This window comes from Pogonomyrmex barbatus, unplaced genomic scaffold (genome assembly GCF_055798465.1).
Source record: "Pogonomyrmex barbatus isolate J1 unplaced genomic scaffold, ASM5579846v1 scaffold6, whole genome shotgun sequence".
Lineage (NCBI taxonomy): Eukaryota > Metazoa > Arthropoda > Insecta > Hymenoptera > Formicidae > Pogonomyrmex > Pogonomyrmex barbatus.
This window is the reverse complement of record NW_028297160.1, coordinates 5,120,145-5,134,826: the sequence shown is the minus strand read 5'-3', so window position 1 is coordinate 5,134,826 and position 14,682 is coordinate 5,120,145. Positions and strand designations below refer to the sequence as shown.

The following is a 14,682-nucleotide window of genomic DNA, read 5'->3' as shown; positions in this document are numbered from 1 at the left end:
AATAGATTCGTTACGTGGGCGTGTGTAAATCATCCAACGACGTGAGATTCGCTTGCCTCGAGTCGGATTGCCGCCCCGCTGAGCTTGTCGGGAACAAATCATCGATTTTCGGCAGTAAAAGCTCGCTTTTTGACAGAGTCTAATAAAAACGAGCGAAATGATTTTTAGGAGCGTCGGCCGATTCCATTTAAATGTTCGGGGAAAGACGATGCTATTTTTAAAGAAGTATTATAAGTAATTATAAAATTCTCTCTAAATGTACAAATACTAACATTACATAATTTGCTCTAGAAATTCGTTAGAATTAAAATAGATTAAGATAACATAGGAATCGTCGTAGAAATATAAATTCTTTAACGTATATTTAGATCCTTAAAGAAATGTTCTATTGTGCGCGCAGAACTAGAGAATGAACCATTGATGAACGCTTGAAAAGCCTCCCTCTCACTAAATAAAGAATTGTGGAATTTACAAGATCATCTTTTTCTTTTGCAGGAGAAGCAGGTGCATATATTCCTACGGGAGCACGTAATTTGCCCTCGATCCACTGCACTGTTCGCAGGTCAGATTTTTCGCGGTGAAATAGTGGCATAATAGAAGTCTCGAGGGTCTTTTGTCCCCTCTGTTCGGAACTATGGTTTTCAGATTCGTGACCTATCATTATCTGGCGCGAACCGGAAGCTCGCTGCCACAGAGACCAACCCGGCAGGCATCGAGATTCGAGGATCATCGCGGTGACTTCCAAGGACTTGAACTGATCAATGGGATCGCTCGAAAATGACGGAAACAGGTGATAAGGATGTTACTTTTTCAATATATGGTTGGGTGTAATGAGCAAATTAGCGCTGTTGGTGGCATTGAAGGAATTGGTTCGCAGCCAATTTGCCGCTCAACACTTTGCCCTTCTTATATTTCTTTGTATTTCTTCATCCATTGTCTCCTTTCGATTCGAGTCCAGATGTTGTCAAGGATAGAAAATACTAGTACGATGGATCGCCATAGAAATTGGCGAAAATAAAACGATTCTTTTTTCTATATAAAAAAATCTCATATATTTTACATTTATCACTCTTGTCTCAGCTATTATTCTTATTTATTTTGTAGCTAGATTCTAATTTTGTAACAAAGTATCTTATAGTTAATATATTTCTACGTTAGTCATAATAAATTATTTTTTGCCAACAAAGAGAACATGCTGCCACATGTGTTATATCTTCCGTGTAGACTACGACATCTGGGCAACGAGGGAAAGACCTCAAATCTCCTGCGGCAAGGTTGAAAGTCCATTTCGCAAATTGGCACCACACCCCTTGCTATCCTTGCCTTATGACGACTTCACGCCTGATTCCGTTAATTATTTTCGGCTTGCAAACACCTTCCCGTTGCGTCGAGATTTCATGGGGACATATGGCGTTCGAGTCACGCAGTCCAGTCATTCCGGCTAATCTCGAAACTTTGCCAGAACTCCACCCCTTTATCGAAAAAGGGACGCGGAATCGGTGTGTTGAAGCCTTCGACGGATTCGACACGCGTTGCAGCCGCTAATTATCGGCGGAAGGTGCTTTTGGCCTTTTTCTACTGTAGCCACATTAATGAGAGGCCACGGTCAACTGGAAATAAACTAATTGGAGAAAGGCGCCTTCTAATCATCGTGTCTAACGGCAAACTGGCACTGTAGGTGATGACCGGACGCCTTTGGAAAGGCGCGCACTACGGATGATTAGTCTTCGACTGGCGTAGCAGTAATTAAGGTTTTCCGCATTTGCGTTGCTACCGAGTCGTGTGATTTCTTTGACGTTTTATGCCTTTATAACGAGAGAACGCGAATTTTCCATTGCAGCTGATTGAGTAAACTTGAAATAAAAACATATATTTGTCAAATACGTATCAACTGTAAAAATATAATAATAATAATAATAATAATGTAAAAATATAACAACCTTCCTAGATAACAGGCTAGGCTTCGGAGGTTTCAGTGTCAGTTTCTAAAATAGTTCTTGCTAAATCCCATAGAGATCGCGATCGGACGAGAATGATCAGGTTCCAGCGAATCCGGCTACAGGCTGACGATATTTAAAAGGATACGATTCGTTGTTAAAACGAGAGAGACTTATCTCCGGCATTGTCCTGTCGACGGACAACAGTGTACTCGGAGGAAATTTGTGCGTGAATTAGAGTAAATCCTTTCTCCGAATGTCCGGTCTAATTCGGCAATTCGGGGAGTCCGCAATGAGGCGCCCTGCGGGAAACCATTCACCAGCAACGGGCATAAAGAACGGGTTTAAAATGAGCTTCAGAGATTATCTGGCTCGTTGCTAGTCGCGCATCAAAAATGAGCGCAGCCACCCATATTTTGTCAGTACAACAATACTTTCTGTCACAATATATATGCAGGTCGAAGAATACAGAGGGGAAAGCTTCCGCTTAGTATCGCTTCGATACGCTTAATGATATTTCAACATTACAAATGTTATTTAATATTTTTTAACACTGTTTGCAATATGATATTTTTAATGATTAAATTTAATATATTATTTGTTCAGATAATAAAAATGTGTGAAACATGAAATAGCCTTAGTATATTGAAGGTTCGAAATCATTGTTACAACGTCCGTTTCTCCGAGTCTCGCACAATCAAACCGCAAGATCGTCATAGTTCTACGAAATCATGCCTCGGCCCGAGGCCGCGCCGCGCCACGTTCGAACCCTAAAAAGAACCTAAAAATATCGAATTGCAAATCAAATAAGAAGCATAGTCTAATCTCCCACCTTGAAATCGCGCTGCCGCAATCTCATTTTTAATCAAGCCTCGATCGCGCTCCTTGCAGATAGAGAACCTCCTCCGCGTATATCGAACGGCAGATGATCTGCCTTCTCTCGATAGAGGTCCATTGTATCCGAAATTGGCTTTTTATGGCGGTTGAATATAACATCAAGGTTGTTTGCAATATTTTTTCTGCCAATCGGTAGCACGGTAGCATACCCACATCCGAAGAAGAAATTGGTTTTTGCATATCGCAATCACCTCGACGCCTCTGATTGACCACTCGATAAACCAAGCCATTACTCATTTTGGCATAATAAGCGAGGGACTCGATTAACAGGCGCCACTTTGTGCATAAAATTTTGATTTAACACACCGTTGTTCTCTCGAAGGCAATTTCTGTCAATACGCGTTTAAACTTAAAAATCACGTTGACATATCGCTATTACTGGTCATGGCATGTGCATTTCTCGCACATGAATCCTCCGCAAAGCATTTTCTTCCATCTGCCCGTTTCGCAGAAGGAGCTGTCAAAGTTTTCGAGGATAACGTGGCGCTTGTTATTACGGCATTTACGGATATCGGATGTCCTTTTGGTGCCTCCGGTGCTCTCCTCACTCTCTCTTTCTCTCTCTCTCTCTCTCTCTCTCTCTCTCTCTCTCTCTCTCTCTCTCCTTCCTTCTGTCTCCCGCATAATGCAGAACGACCCACGAGCAAGGAAAAACCGAGTCCTTGTGTACAATGCTGAAGCGCAGGCTGCAGTTCCGCCCACTTCCGGACATTGAATGCATTCTCGACTCGTCTAACTACCCTTAGCAGTTAAGCCACGTGAAACGAGAAGACGTGTCCTTTTGCCGGTACAATTTTTTTTCTTCTCTCTTTCAATCCGGTAAAAGTGTTCATCGCACAGTGTACGATTACCAGATACTCAAAGCCGTGTATTTTTGTAGTACAGACGTCTCAAAAATGTCAGAAAAAGTATATTATGCCGATCGGAATGCACGCAGGGAATGATAAATTTTCTCGAGACTATTATGCAAATCACCCTTGCTCGTTTTGTCTCAGCTCGAGCGGATGCGGATTTTTTCGTCGCGACACCGCTTCTCTGCTCTGCTTTCCGCGAGTTTCTCGATTTTGCGAATAAACTTCATTCCTTATAGTGCGTATTGCCGAGGACTTTTTCACGCCCACCAACGCCCACGAATCGTCGCGAGCAGAAAGCAAGTGAAACGTTTTTTCTACCCTTACGCGATCGTTTCTATTCGAGGGTTTTTATTACTCGAGGATCGTGCTCTCGCCGAGTCGGGGCACACCCCGTAACACCCACTTCCCTTCCAGCTTGAATATGGGACACTGCGGGCTGTAAGAAGTTAAACGGACGTATTATTTTCTGGAAAGGACACACGAGACCTTAGTCGTGGTGAACACGTGCGGCGTGTGAGTAAAACAAAACGGACGCGTGCAGCCTACGTCGTCGTTCTCGAAAATTATATGCGCGATAACTGAGTGTGAACAAACGACAACTATGATGTCACTTCAAAGAAATTATGCGCGAAAATCATACGATCGAAACTACCAAGGCGCTCAGCACTACAAAGGTCACGCTTCATTGTTACGCAAATTTAAACTAATAATTACCATCGCTCTAGAAGCTGAGTAACGATAAATATCTCCTTCGATTTAACTTAGTATTCCAATATCTTTGACGGACATCAAGATAATAAAATATCAATTACACGATTTCACACAATTATTAAATATTATTCAATATTATCATACACTTTTACTTCGATTGCTATCTTCTAAATTTACATAGTTATAATAGTTTTTATTCACTATTTAGTTTCACTATTAGTTTTTTATTCACTATTTTTTAATATTATTAATGTCTTTATACATATTATTGCAACACGTGTAATATTACACGTTAATAGAATTGCACGATCTAATTTGTTGAAGTGTATACGATTCAATTTAGACAATAGCAATTTTCATACACATTGCTGCGATATTCGAGATGCAAAGGCACTATGCCAGCTTGGCTTGTCTCATATACTTTACTCCGGCGCTTTGCTATTTGCGATTCCGTTTTATGGCTCGATCTGCCATAAAGGGGAACGGCGCGATACCTCGTAAAAGATACGAGCATAGCACATCTATGGAAAGTGCATGCGCCCATGCTTGGACAAATCATTCGGAATCAGAATGCTTTTACAGCATTATGAATTGCTCCGAAATTGGCTGTATACTCGTTAAATGAGATTCTGTAATAGTAACACGATCTCGCCAATCGTGACTACGATCTAATGACAATGTCAGTTTAATGGTTTCTGCAACGGAAGATCTTCTTGCTACATTCATCTGATAAATTCATGATATATCTGATTCAAATATTTCTCAATGTCATTTTATATTGTAGTAAAAACATCTGTAAAATTGCAAATCACACGAATCACAAATGAAGTTAATATTTTAAAGCCGATAATTGTGTTAATGATGACGACAACGCTCGTTTAAATTGTCGTCGTCCAGAGTCGATCTATCGACCGAAGTGCGACAAGAAACCAGGTGAGCCAAGCCGCAAGTGCTGCTCCAACATTTTTAATAAACCACCGCCGATGGCGATCTGGACAGTGTCTCTGTTGGCGACAGTTGGTGGCTCTTTGTGTCGGACGAAGCGGGAGAAACTACAAGTGGAACTTTCCAGCGGTGGCGGTTTGGAGACCCGTTTTCCAACTAACTGACGGACTTCTGGACGGCAAGTGGAAACCTGTAAGAGGACACCGAGCCAACAGGATCGACAACAAACAGGAACTGCAAAGGGCGGTATGGTTATCGAGTTACCGGCGCAGCTTAGTTCGATACGGCTGATTTATCGGCGGAAGTCGATTAGCCCCAATCTCGCAATTAATCACGAAAACCACAGCGCGTGACGATGCCTCAGTATTATATAAATATATATATGTCACTGAGTTTTCTGATATATAGTCGCACGGACAGTGATCTCTAAAAGATTTTTAATAAAGAATGGAGCATTGTATTCCAAGCCTCGACTTCCTTGCCTTGTACCACGCTTTGCCAACGATTTTTGCGACAGGCTATAATCCGTATCAGGCCTGCTGCGAGAGGATTTGCACGGGATTCCGGAATTATCCCGATGGCCGAGGAGGATGATCCTAAGTAAACACGCGTGCGGCCACACGACTTACGTCCCCACCACGCTGCGACTTTCTTCGGGTTCGCACAAACATCCCTTGGAAGCAACTCTCAAGCAAATAGGAAAGAAGGGAAGCGACAATGCCCGGTGGTGTTGTACAAGGGCAGCAGGTCAGTTTTTCGTTTCGCGGAAAGAAGGAATGAATTTTCGTGTATAAGAGTGGAAAAGGTGCTGCCTCTCCGAGAGGCCGGCTCTGCGTTTTCATCGTGCACCCATGTCCCTTTACGAGTCGTGTTATGTCACGAACCTGTCTCCTTTAAGACCCACCGACAATTCTCAGGACGACGAAAGCAGAGCAGTGACAGTTGCAGCTTGCCGGTGAGAATGATGGATGGCATGAGACAAATCGATCGCGAGGCAGAGCATATAATAGAGCTTCGTGAGATTTGCAAGTTCATTGCATTTAAACGCGGCCCGTTGTTTATTTTGTTGAATATAACGCACATAAAATTGTAAAGTGACCTATTACCTTGCGATCAATGTCGCACTCTTACCGTATGTATATTTTATCCTTTTTTTTTTACATAATATGCAAATAATGTATGCTCACATAGTTTAAGCAAAATTGGCTAATACTTTTGAAGGTCGTTACCTTCTACCTTAGCGCAGCTGATGCTACACGCTAATATGCTCAAGGTGAGTGTGGTTTGTGGTTAGAAGGATCACTTACTCTTGATGCAACATTGTATCTTTGGTCGTAAACGATAATAGCGACAATCTACGCGCCATAACGGATGCTCATCATTACTTCGAAATTGCAGTTCTCACTCGTGAACGTGACCGATTGTGCGCACAAAAAGCGCTTAAGTATATTGTTTTACGTTATTCTTTTGGGTCACCAATGTTCCCATTGTGCACTTTCAGCAGAAAGACGCACGTAATCATGTAAAAATAATAACGGATAAATGTGGTCGAATGTATCAACCATATGTAACGCTATTATATTAAAGGCAATTCTGTGACGCGAATTTTCTTCATAAGAGTAGAACGAGTTGTTCCTGGAAGATCAAAGAGCCAATCACACCACGCGATCAGCGAAACACTACGCTACAACTTCTTGCGATCACGCGATCCCGAGATTCTTGCGCCGCTTGTTGATTCTTCGAGTGTTCGAGGAGAGTTCGCACACGATGAATATACTTAAAAGGAAATCAGGTAAGACCAGTTGGAAACGCAGAAACGGCGAGCGGCTCCTCGGGAATCACGGTGAGAGAACATTCGTCATTATTACCATTGACCGTTGGTCCCTGGGATCTACCCATTCGGGTTCCACAGGAAGTAGGCCGGTCGGATCAAGGATCAGGCTGCCCTTTTCCATTTTGAGGCAGCCCATTCAGGTGTAATGGTCAGTTAAAGACTATCCAAACAGACGATACCACCGGTTCTTTCGATGAACTTCCGAATCTTCCTTTCTTTCTTGACCGATCATCTTCAGGTCGAAATTCTTCACTTGCAAAATCGATTTTTTCGTTCCTATATCATTAGTGAATTAAGCTAGTTTAAAGCTAGCTTAGTTTCATTTTTAATCTTTTAAGAAAATAAGAAATATAAATAATAATAAAATAAAATTCATCAAATTCATCCGCATTCTTTTTATTTTTGAAGGAATTTGAAGTTTAATATTTCCTGCAAATTATTCATGTTTGTATATTTTTGGATTTCCGCTTAATAAAATTTATAATTCATCAATTTTTAATCGACTTAATCGAGTTATCTACGCGATTTTTCGCGAAGACGTAACCGGAACAACCAAGACGAGCCCACCCGCGGTTGCCTAAATAGAGGAATCATCTCAAGTATATTTATCCACGTGATCGTCGAATAACAAACGCGGAAATCCTTAAATCCTAAATCAACCCGGCGCGAGCCAAAACCGAAAGCAGACTGCAAACAAACGGCGGCAGTTGAACCGTGGAGGATTCGTGGTCCAATGTGGCGAAAGTCAAATATTGAGTCACTAAATAAGACGTGCTTTTACGTTTGACCGAGTTAAGAGATTCTGACGGTGATGCTCTGAGCAATTTTCAATAAATTTTGGCACCTTTTACAATTATTTTGTATTACATTTAAATTCGTAATGAAATATTTTTTATTCATCTATTTTGCTTTTTATTAAGAAAATAACATTTTAATGTAGCAATAAAATTGTTGCGCCATAAAAGATACAATAGTAGCGGTACATCCGTTCATTATCATCGACGAATCTGACGATAACGTATCGTTTGATTCGTTGCTCAAGATTTTTTGTCACCGAAGTCGTAAAAAATGCTTTTCGCGTGGTTCTTGATTCGCTTCTTATCTGAGCCGAGATGTCTGCTAAGGCGGTAACGACGGTGACGAAGAGCAGAAAACGAAGAAACTGAAGACAAGACAATGACCGCTGTTCAAACATGTTCGGACTTCAAACGACCGCCGGCGTATCTCTCGTATGGGATGCGGTTGCACGTGCATTAGCGGTGCGTTTCGACGAAGGAGAAGTTGCTGCGCCTTCGTAGTGTCGTATCCTTTCGGGTCTCGGCTGGAGGACATCCGGCATCGGAAATGATAAATATTTGGGAAGGTGCTATGGAACGATGCAGACGCAGCGAAGCCTTTCATTTGTAAGGACATGCCGAAATTAGTGTATCGGGAGCAACGACGATGTATGAGGAAAGGGGAATATTTTGCTAGGACCGAACCGCTGCGCGAATGTTCAAACACCGGCTGCAAGCTGCAATTTAATCCTAATATATATAGAGCTATATGTGTGTTTGTATCCTACTCCCAAAAAAACTTCTGCAGATTGATTTTATTTCTACTTAATTATTTCTCCATATCAATTTCGTTTTTTTCTCATTTATTAGAATTCAGACTGGATGCCATTTCATCTTTTTTATTGGAGAACTTAACACTTTGAAGGACTTTCAATATATTTTTTTCAATAGTCGTGACAACTTTTATTAATCACAAACACCCCAGCTGGAAGACGCCGCACGCGCTCTCAGCGAGCAGCTGGCACGGTGTGTCGAACGCGTCGTCGAATCTTATTGCGCGTACGATTTTATTTTTAAGTCGCTGCCAAAGTGGCGACGCGCGTATCTGCATACGCCGAAGATTCACCCACCGAGTTGACTGACGAGCGCCGCCCTCCCCTAATCGTTCGATCGCCAAAAAATTTACAAAAAAGCGCCACAGTCGGGCGACAAGAGACGGAGAAGGGAAAGGGACCGAGGTACCATGGCCGATGAGGAGTCCCAAGAAACAAACTGAGACGAAACTCTCCCTGCATACCCGGGCACCGCCCTTGCACTCCACCCATCCATCTCCGGCGTGCATACATTTTTGGGCGGCTAGTTTTTCCCCCGAGGGAGATTTATCATGTCCCTACGCCTCTTCTCTCGCGAGCTGCTCCATCAGTGTCCGACGTGTGGCAGGGAATAATTGGCAGAGCGGAGGAGTGGCCACATCGTACTTCAGAAACTACTTCGAAGTTGGCTCGTGGGAGCAGGGTACTTCGGTTATGAAGAAACCGATGATTCTCGCAAATATAGATAGAGTGGCCATACGGAGCCAAAAATTGTCTGATCACCTATAATATCGATCTAAGTGGATTTTTATGCAAATTTTTATCCTGATGTTATCATGTTATAAATAAAAAAGGAATTGAATTTCTTTGACTGGATAAAAATTAAGCGGATTTTTATACAAGTTTTTATCCTGATGTTATCGAGTTAGAAATAAAAAAATATCAAATTTCTTTGACTGGATAAAAATTTCAGTGTTCATTTGTTAAATAACAGAATTCATCTAAAGGAAGTATAATGGTCGAAAGAGACACGTGTAAATACTTAAGAAAAAGACGGGCGAATACAAATAAATATATAATTATTGTTGTAGATATATTAGATTGTCGATTCTCTTATTAAAATTTCTGTAACTTTACTTTTCGACACCGTTGAAAGATACAAGAGAATGATTACCAATACGGCACTGATTGCCGTTACACTGAATAATAAATATTGGGAGTCACTACAAAGTCGTGCAATCGGGCAGTCATTCGAAATTAGTTCGTTTGTGTGTATCATCCGGGACGGTCGTGCCGTCGAAGTCGAAAATGAGCATGTTAAAATTTGCGGAAGAATTTACGCGTTTAATCATTCGTTATAAGAGAACTTCTTCACCAATTGTAAGCATTCACTCGATTAAAAAGTTATAAAAAATAAAAGAATAGTAAAATATATAAATGAGAGTAAAATGTATAATCTATAAAAGCGTCAAGTGTGATTGTTATTCTGTTTATATGTTGCATATACTTGTAATTAATATAAATATATATATATATATATATATAAATTAATTTATTAATATAATATATAATTCATTAATTATATATATGTGTGTGTTTGTGTATGTGCATATGTATATATAGTTATTGTTTTACATATATGATGGAAATTTTATTGTAATTCATATTTATTTAGATTCAAAAAGATTCATCGAATATTGTTACGCCTTTAACCGATGAACAAATAATTTATGCCATACGTCATGTCTTTAATGCAATCTCAATAAAGGGTTTTGAGGAAGAAAACGATAATAATTTATTAGAAACAGTAACAACAGCAATGGATACATTCGCTGCATCGACTCCAGAAGCTTCAATCACAGACAAAATCAAATACGAATTAAAAATTAACGATACAAACAGGTTATTTTAAAAGTTTACCTTTAAGTTTAATATGTAGTTTAATATGTAGTCTCTAGTAATAATTTTTATTACTTTATATTATTATTATATTATTATAATTTTTATTATTTTATCGCTTTTGTGACAACAATTTTACATTTTTACAGGTCTCAAGATAATCAATCTGCTATTGAAAATAATGATCTCTCTAGTATGGAAGTTCCATTAAAAGCTATTAAAAAAGAAGCAGACGATAATTCTTTCAGTAAATTGCAAAATGAAAAGAAGGTAATACCCATTACTGTTATATTATTTCCACAAACAATTATGTAGGGTCATTAATCAATGAGCAATTTTACTTTTAGAAATAGACTTTAGAAATAAAAAATTCTGATAATTTGATTATTTAGCATGTTATTATTTTCAATTTATCTGTAGTATATTTCACGATCAAATCCTGCGATCTTTGTGGGCAACATTAGCAGATCTGATACTTTTGTTCGCGAAGAAGTCAACGAAGTCAATGAAGATCGAGAAGAAGTTTTCGAGGATTCCACAAAAGCTGAAACAGATTTATCACGAAATTTTTTTCTGCAATCATTGAGCGAAATACAGAAGTCTGTTATGGATGTCGTGACGAAGTTGAATAATTTAGAAGTAATTTTAAGATAAAATATGTGTATGTTAAGGTAAAATATCATTTATTATATACATTTATTTATTTTACAGCGTTTATTCTTGCAATCAACAAAATCGTCCAAACAAAGTACGGCAAAAATACTGCAGTCACCCAGTCACAACAATAGTCAATTCAGTTCCCATCGTACACCAAACATGAACAAAACAAAAATATCTAACAATATTCGCAGGTCAAGTACTGCATTTTCTGTAACACCAAGATTTTCTCGCAGATTACTTTCATTAGATAATGGGAGTATTTCTGAGAGACGTAAAAGTACCGGCCAAATCGGATCTAATGATGTAACTGTTGGAAAATCCATAAAAATGGATTTTAATGCATCACCACGTTCTTCCTCTGACTATCAACCTAAGTTTACGAAAAATCCGAAATACGCTCATGTACAAAGCACTATACCAAAAGTACTCAGTAAAAAGAAAAAGCCGCAATAGTGAGATTATTTTAGGATGAAAAATTATACGATAAATAAGTTATTTATTTTAGTCATTATGATCACTCATTTCCGCAGTCAATGAAATTATAAAAAAAAATATGGCAAAAATATTACGGTTATTTATAAACAATCGCTTTAGTTCATTGGGCATCAAACATAGACAAAATAAAAATATCTACTAATATTCGCAGGTTATTATCTACAATGTTAATACTTTTGTAAATCGCTAATAGTTAATGAAAATATCTTGTGATGTGAAAGTATCAATGGAATCGGGTCTACAGTTGAAAAATCTGACAAAAGTGAGTTATAATGCATCATTATATTTTTTTCTCTGAATATCAACTTAAATTTGCAAAAAATTCAAAATACGCTCATGCATATACGCTCATGCAATATTATATCACAAACAATTAGTAAAAAGAAAAACTTGCGATAATAAAATTAGGATAAAATAGCATGATAAAATAATTATACAATATGTTCCGTTAAATGATCGTTTTAATCTTATAAATTAAAAAAGAAAAGTTAAAATCATTATAAATCATTATAATAGCAAAATAAAAGTTAAAAATAAACTTTATTGTAAGCGTAATAATTATGAAGATTATTTGTTTTTATGAAGATTATTTTATAAATTATGATTATTTTTTAGATTTGAAAATTTTTAGGCTATCATCTTCTTATCAGGCTATTATTCAGACTATTATCTTTTCATTTTCTATTTTAGTAACTGTAGTATGAAATAAACTATTATGTGATTATAATATTTATTCTGTCGGAAATTAATCGTATGTTAAAAATGAAAGGATAATGATCTAAAAACCTAAAACTTTTCAAACTCAAAAAATTTGCATAATAATAAAATAATTTTATTAAACATACATGTGTACATAATTATATTAGTTTTAAATATCACTAAAATTTTCGTTCTATCGAAATATCTATTAATTACAGAATTTATATATGTTTTTACATTCTCTAATACAGATAATTATTATCATTGATAATTCTATTCATAAGACTTGATTTCAAATCATTTAATGTAATATATTTATTAGTTAATTTCTTTTAATTTACAAGATAAAAAGAGATAGACATTTATAGCAAAACATTTGTATAATAAAAAATATTTTGAAACATATTTATTACATCATATTATCAAATACCACGAAAAAAAGATATAGTTATTTAATAATTTGTTTTTAATATCATAAATGTTTGTAATATTATAAATTATAAATACAAAACGTTTTATTCTTATAAATATGTAATTTGCATATTTATAAAATGTTTATATATTTATATTATAATTGTGAAATTTTTAAATATGATGAATCTTTTTTCATAGAAGTTGACAAAATACATGTTGGTGTAATAGTCTATATATAATTTTTGAAATATTTATAGATATTAAAAATATATTCTCTTTTTAAGAACATATTTCTCTTTTTCTTAACACAAATTTTTACAAATTGCAAGTTGTGATATTTAAATTTCATAAATATAAATTTAAACCATTAAACAAACATATTCAGATTAGCAGCGCGTGAATGTGTTTGCCGTAGGCTATATACTTCAAAATGCTTTCTCATACTTTTTTTGCTAACCAAACGAACGTCTTGTATCCTAAATAGCAACGGCTGTGTGAGAATTGAATCGTCGCGTGCATCGAAGATTATTAATTTGATCTCTGTTGTGTGATTTCAATGAAGTTTAATTTAAAACACTGTTGCGATGATAAACGCATAAATTCTATAATGTAAATTTTCAATGCAAAATCTTTCCTTGCTATAATTTTTATTTCATACAAAAAAAAGAAATCATTTTATGTTTGTACATCAATAAAAATTTATTAGAATGTCCTTGTTTCGATATCTTACTCTCATTGTCATTTTTGCTCATTTAGACAAAGTTTTATAGAATCAATGAAAGCTTTTAATTAAAATATGAAATTAATTTAATTCAATACTTCGTTCCTTTCATCTCAAAGAAGGGTTGATACGAGTTTCTCCTTTACACGCTCGATAAATGAGACAAAGATAGCAAAATAACTATTAGCATTCCGGTCTTTAATTATAAAAATTGTGTAGGCGGTGCTTTGGCATTGGTGAGCCTTCATCAATCATCCGTCAATCCACATGTACGAGAACGATTCTTCTAGATTACACGATCTTTGCCCTTGAAAGGTAGACCTTCGTTACTAGGAAGCAGGTAATCTCGAAGCTCGTAATTAGTGCTCGTCAGATGAAGACTATATCTCGTAGCTTTCGTTTCGGCGCTCGTTCGCTACGTTAGACGTAGAAATCGCGTAATTCTATACATTATTTTATTTTAATGAATCCATTTCCATCAAGAGGTCCATTCCTCCATCATCCGTCTTACATCGGTGCCCGCGCACGCAGTAGCAACGTGCAAACTGCATCTGTCCTTAAGTGCATTCTCGGCTGAAACACTCTTCGGCTTAAAAAGTGTTTCACTTGTTGACGTGTCAGCCGAGCCACTCACCGGCGGACTCCGAGGAGCAGTCCCATCAACGACAGCGATTAGCCCCACGATTCGCCTTAATGGCTGCCCGATCGTCCGTTCCATCCATTTCTCTTTTCGACGTTATTAAGCAGGCGCGAAAATGCAAAGTGAAACGGGACAAGAGGGAGACATCGTCGATCCTCCGTCTCGTCTCCCGTCACGATATAATCGTGAGTCGCGCGATCGTGTATTTATTTTGCCATTTTTATGACGCCGTTTCTCGAAGTTTTATCACGGCATATTAATGAAGGGGGAGTACACCCGGCGAAAATTATATTTACAAGCGTTCGTTAGTGGGCCTTCGTATATACGATAACAAACAGATAATTATGTCTCATCGATCGATAAATTAATTCAGTAAAAATGAGCTATA

At 37.5% G+C, this 14,682-nt stretch overlaps 1 protein-coding gene and 1 long non-coding RNA gene across 4 annotated transcripts in view; both read left to right on the top strand.

Moving 5' to 3' along the window:
- The window catches only part of LOC148935112 (uncharacterized), a 31,793-nt gene extending 21,943 nt beyond the window's left edge, over positions 1-9,850 (top strand). The window contains exons 2-4 of one of the 3 annotated variants that reach the window (XR_016140562.1): positions 496-562; positions 646-790; positions 1,225-9,850. This is a non-coding gene — a long non-coding RNA (uncharacterized LOC148935112). Of the gene's footprint in view, positions 1-495 lie in introns of all 3 variants that reach the window. The other 2 variants (XR_016140564.1, XR_016140563.1) reach the window with 2 other exon arrangements.
- A 137-nt stretch (positions 9,851-9,987) lies between these two features.
- Positions 9,988-13,645, top strand: LOC105424236 (uncharacterized). Its single transcript, XM_011634364.3, has 5 exons — positions 9,988-10,146; positions 10,442-10,668; positions 10,815-10,935; positions 11,086-11,304; positions 11,377-13,645. Exons 1-5 carry the CDS (start codon positions 10,075-10,077, stop codon positions 11,776-11,778), a joined length of 1,041 nt encoding a protein of 346 aa, XP_011632666.2. The 5' UTR covers positions 9,988-10,074; the 3' UTR covers positions 11,779-13,645.
- The last annotated feature ends 1,037 nt before the right edge of the window (positions 13,646-14,682 follow it).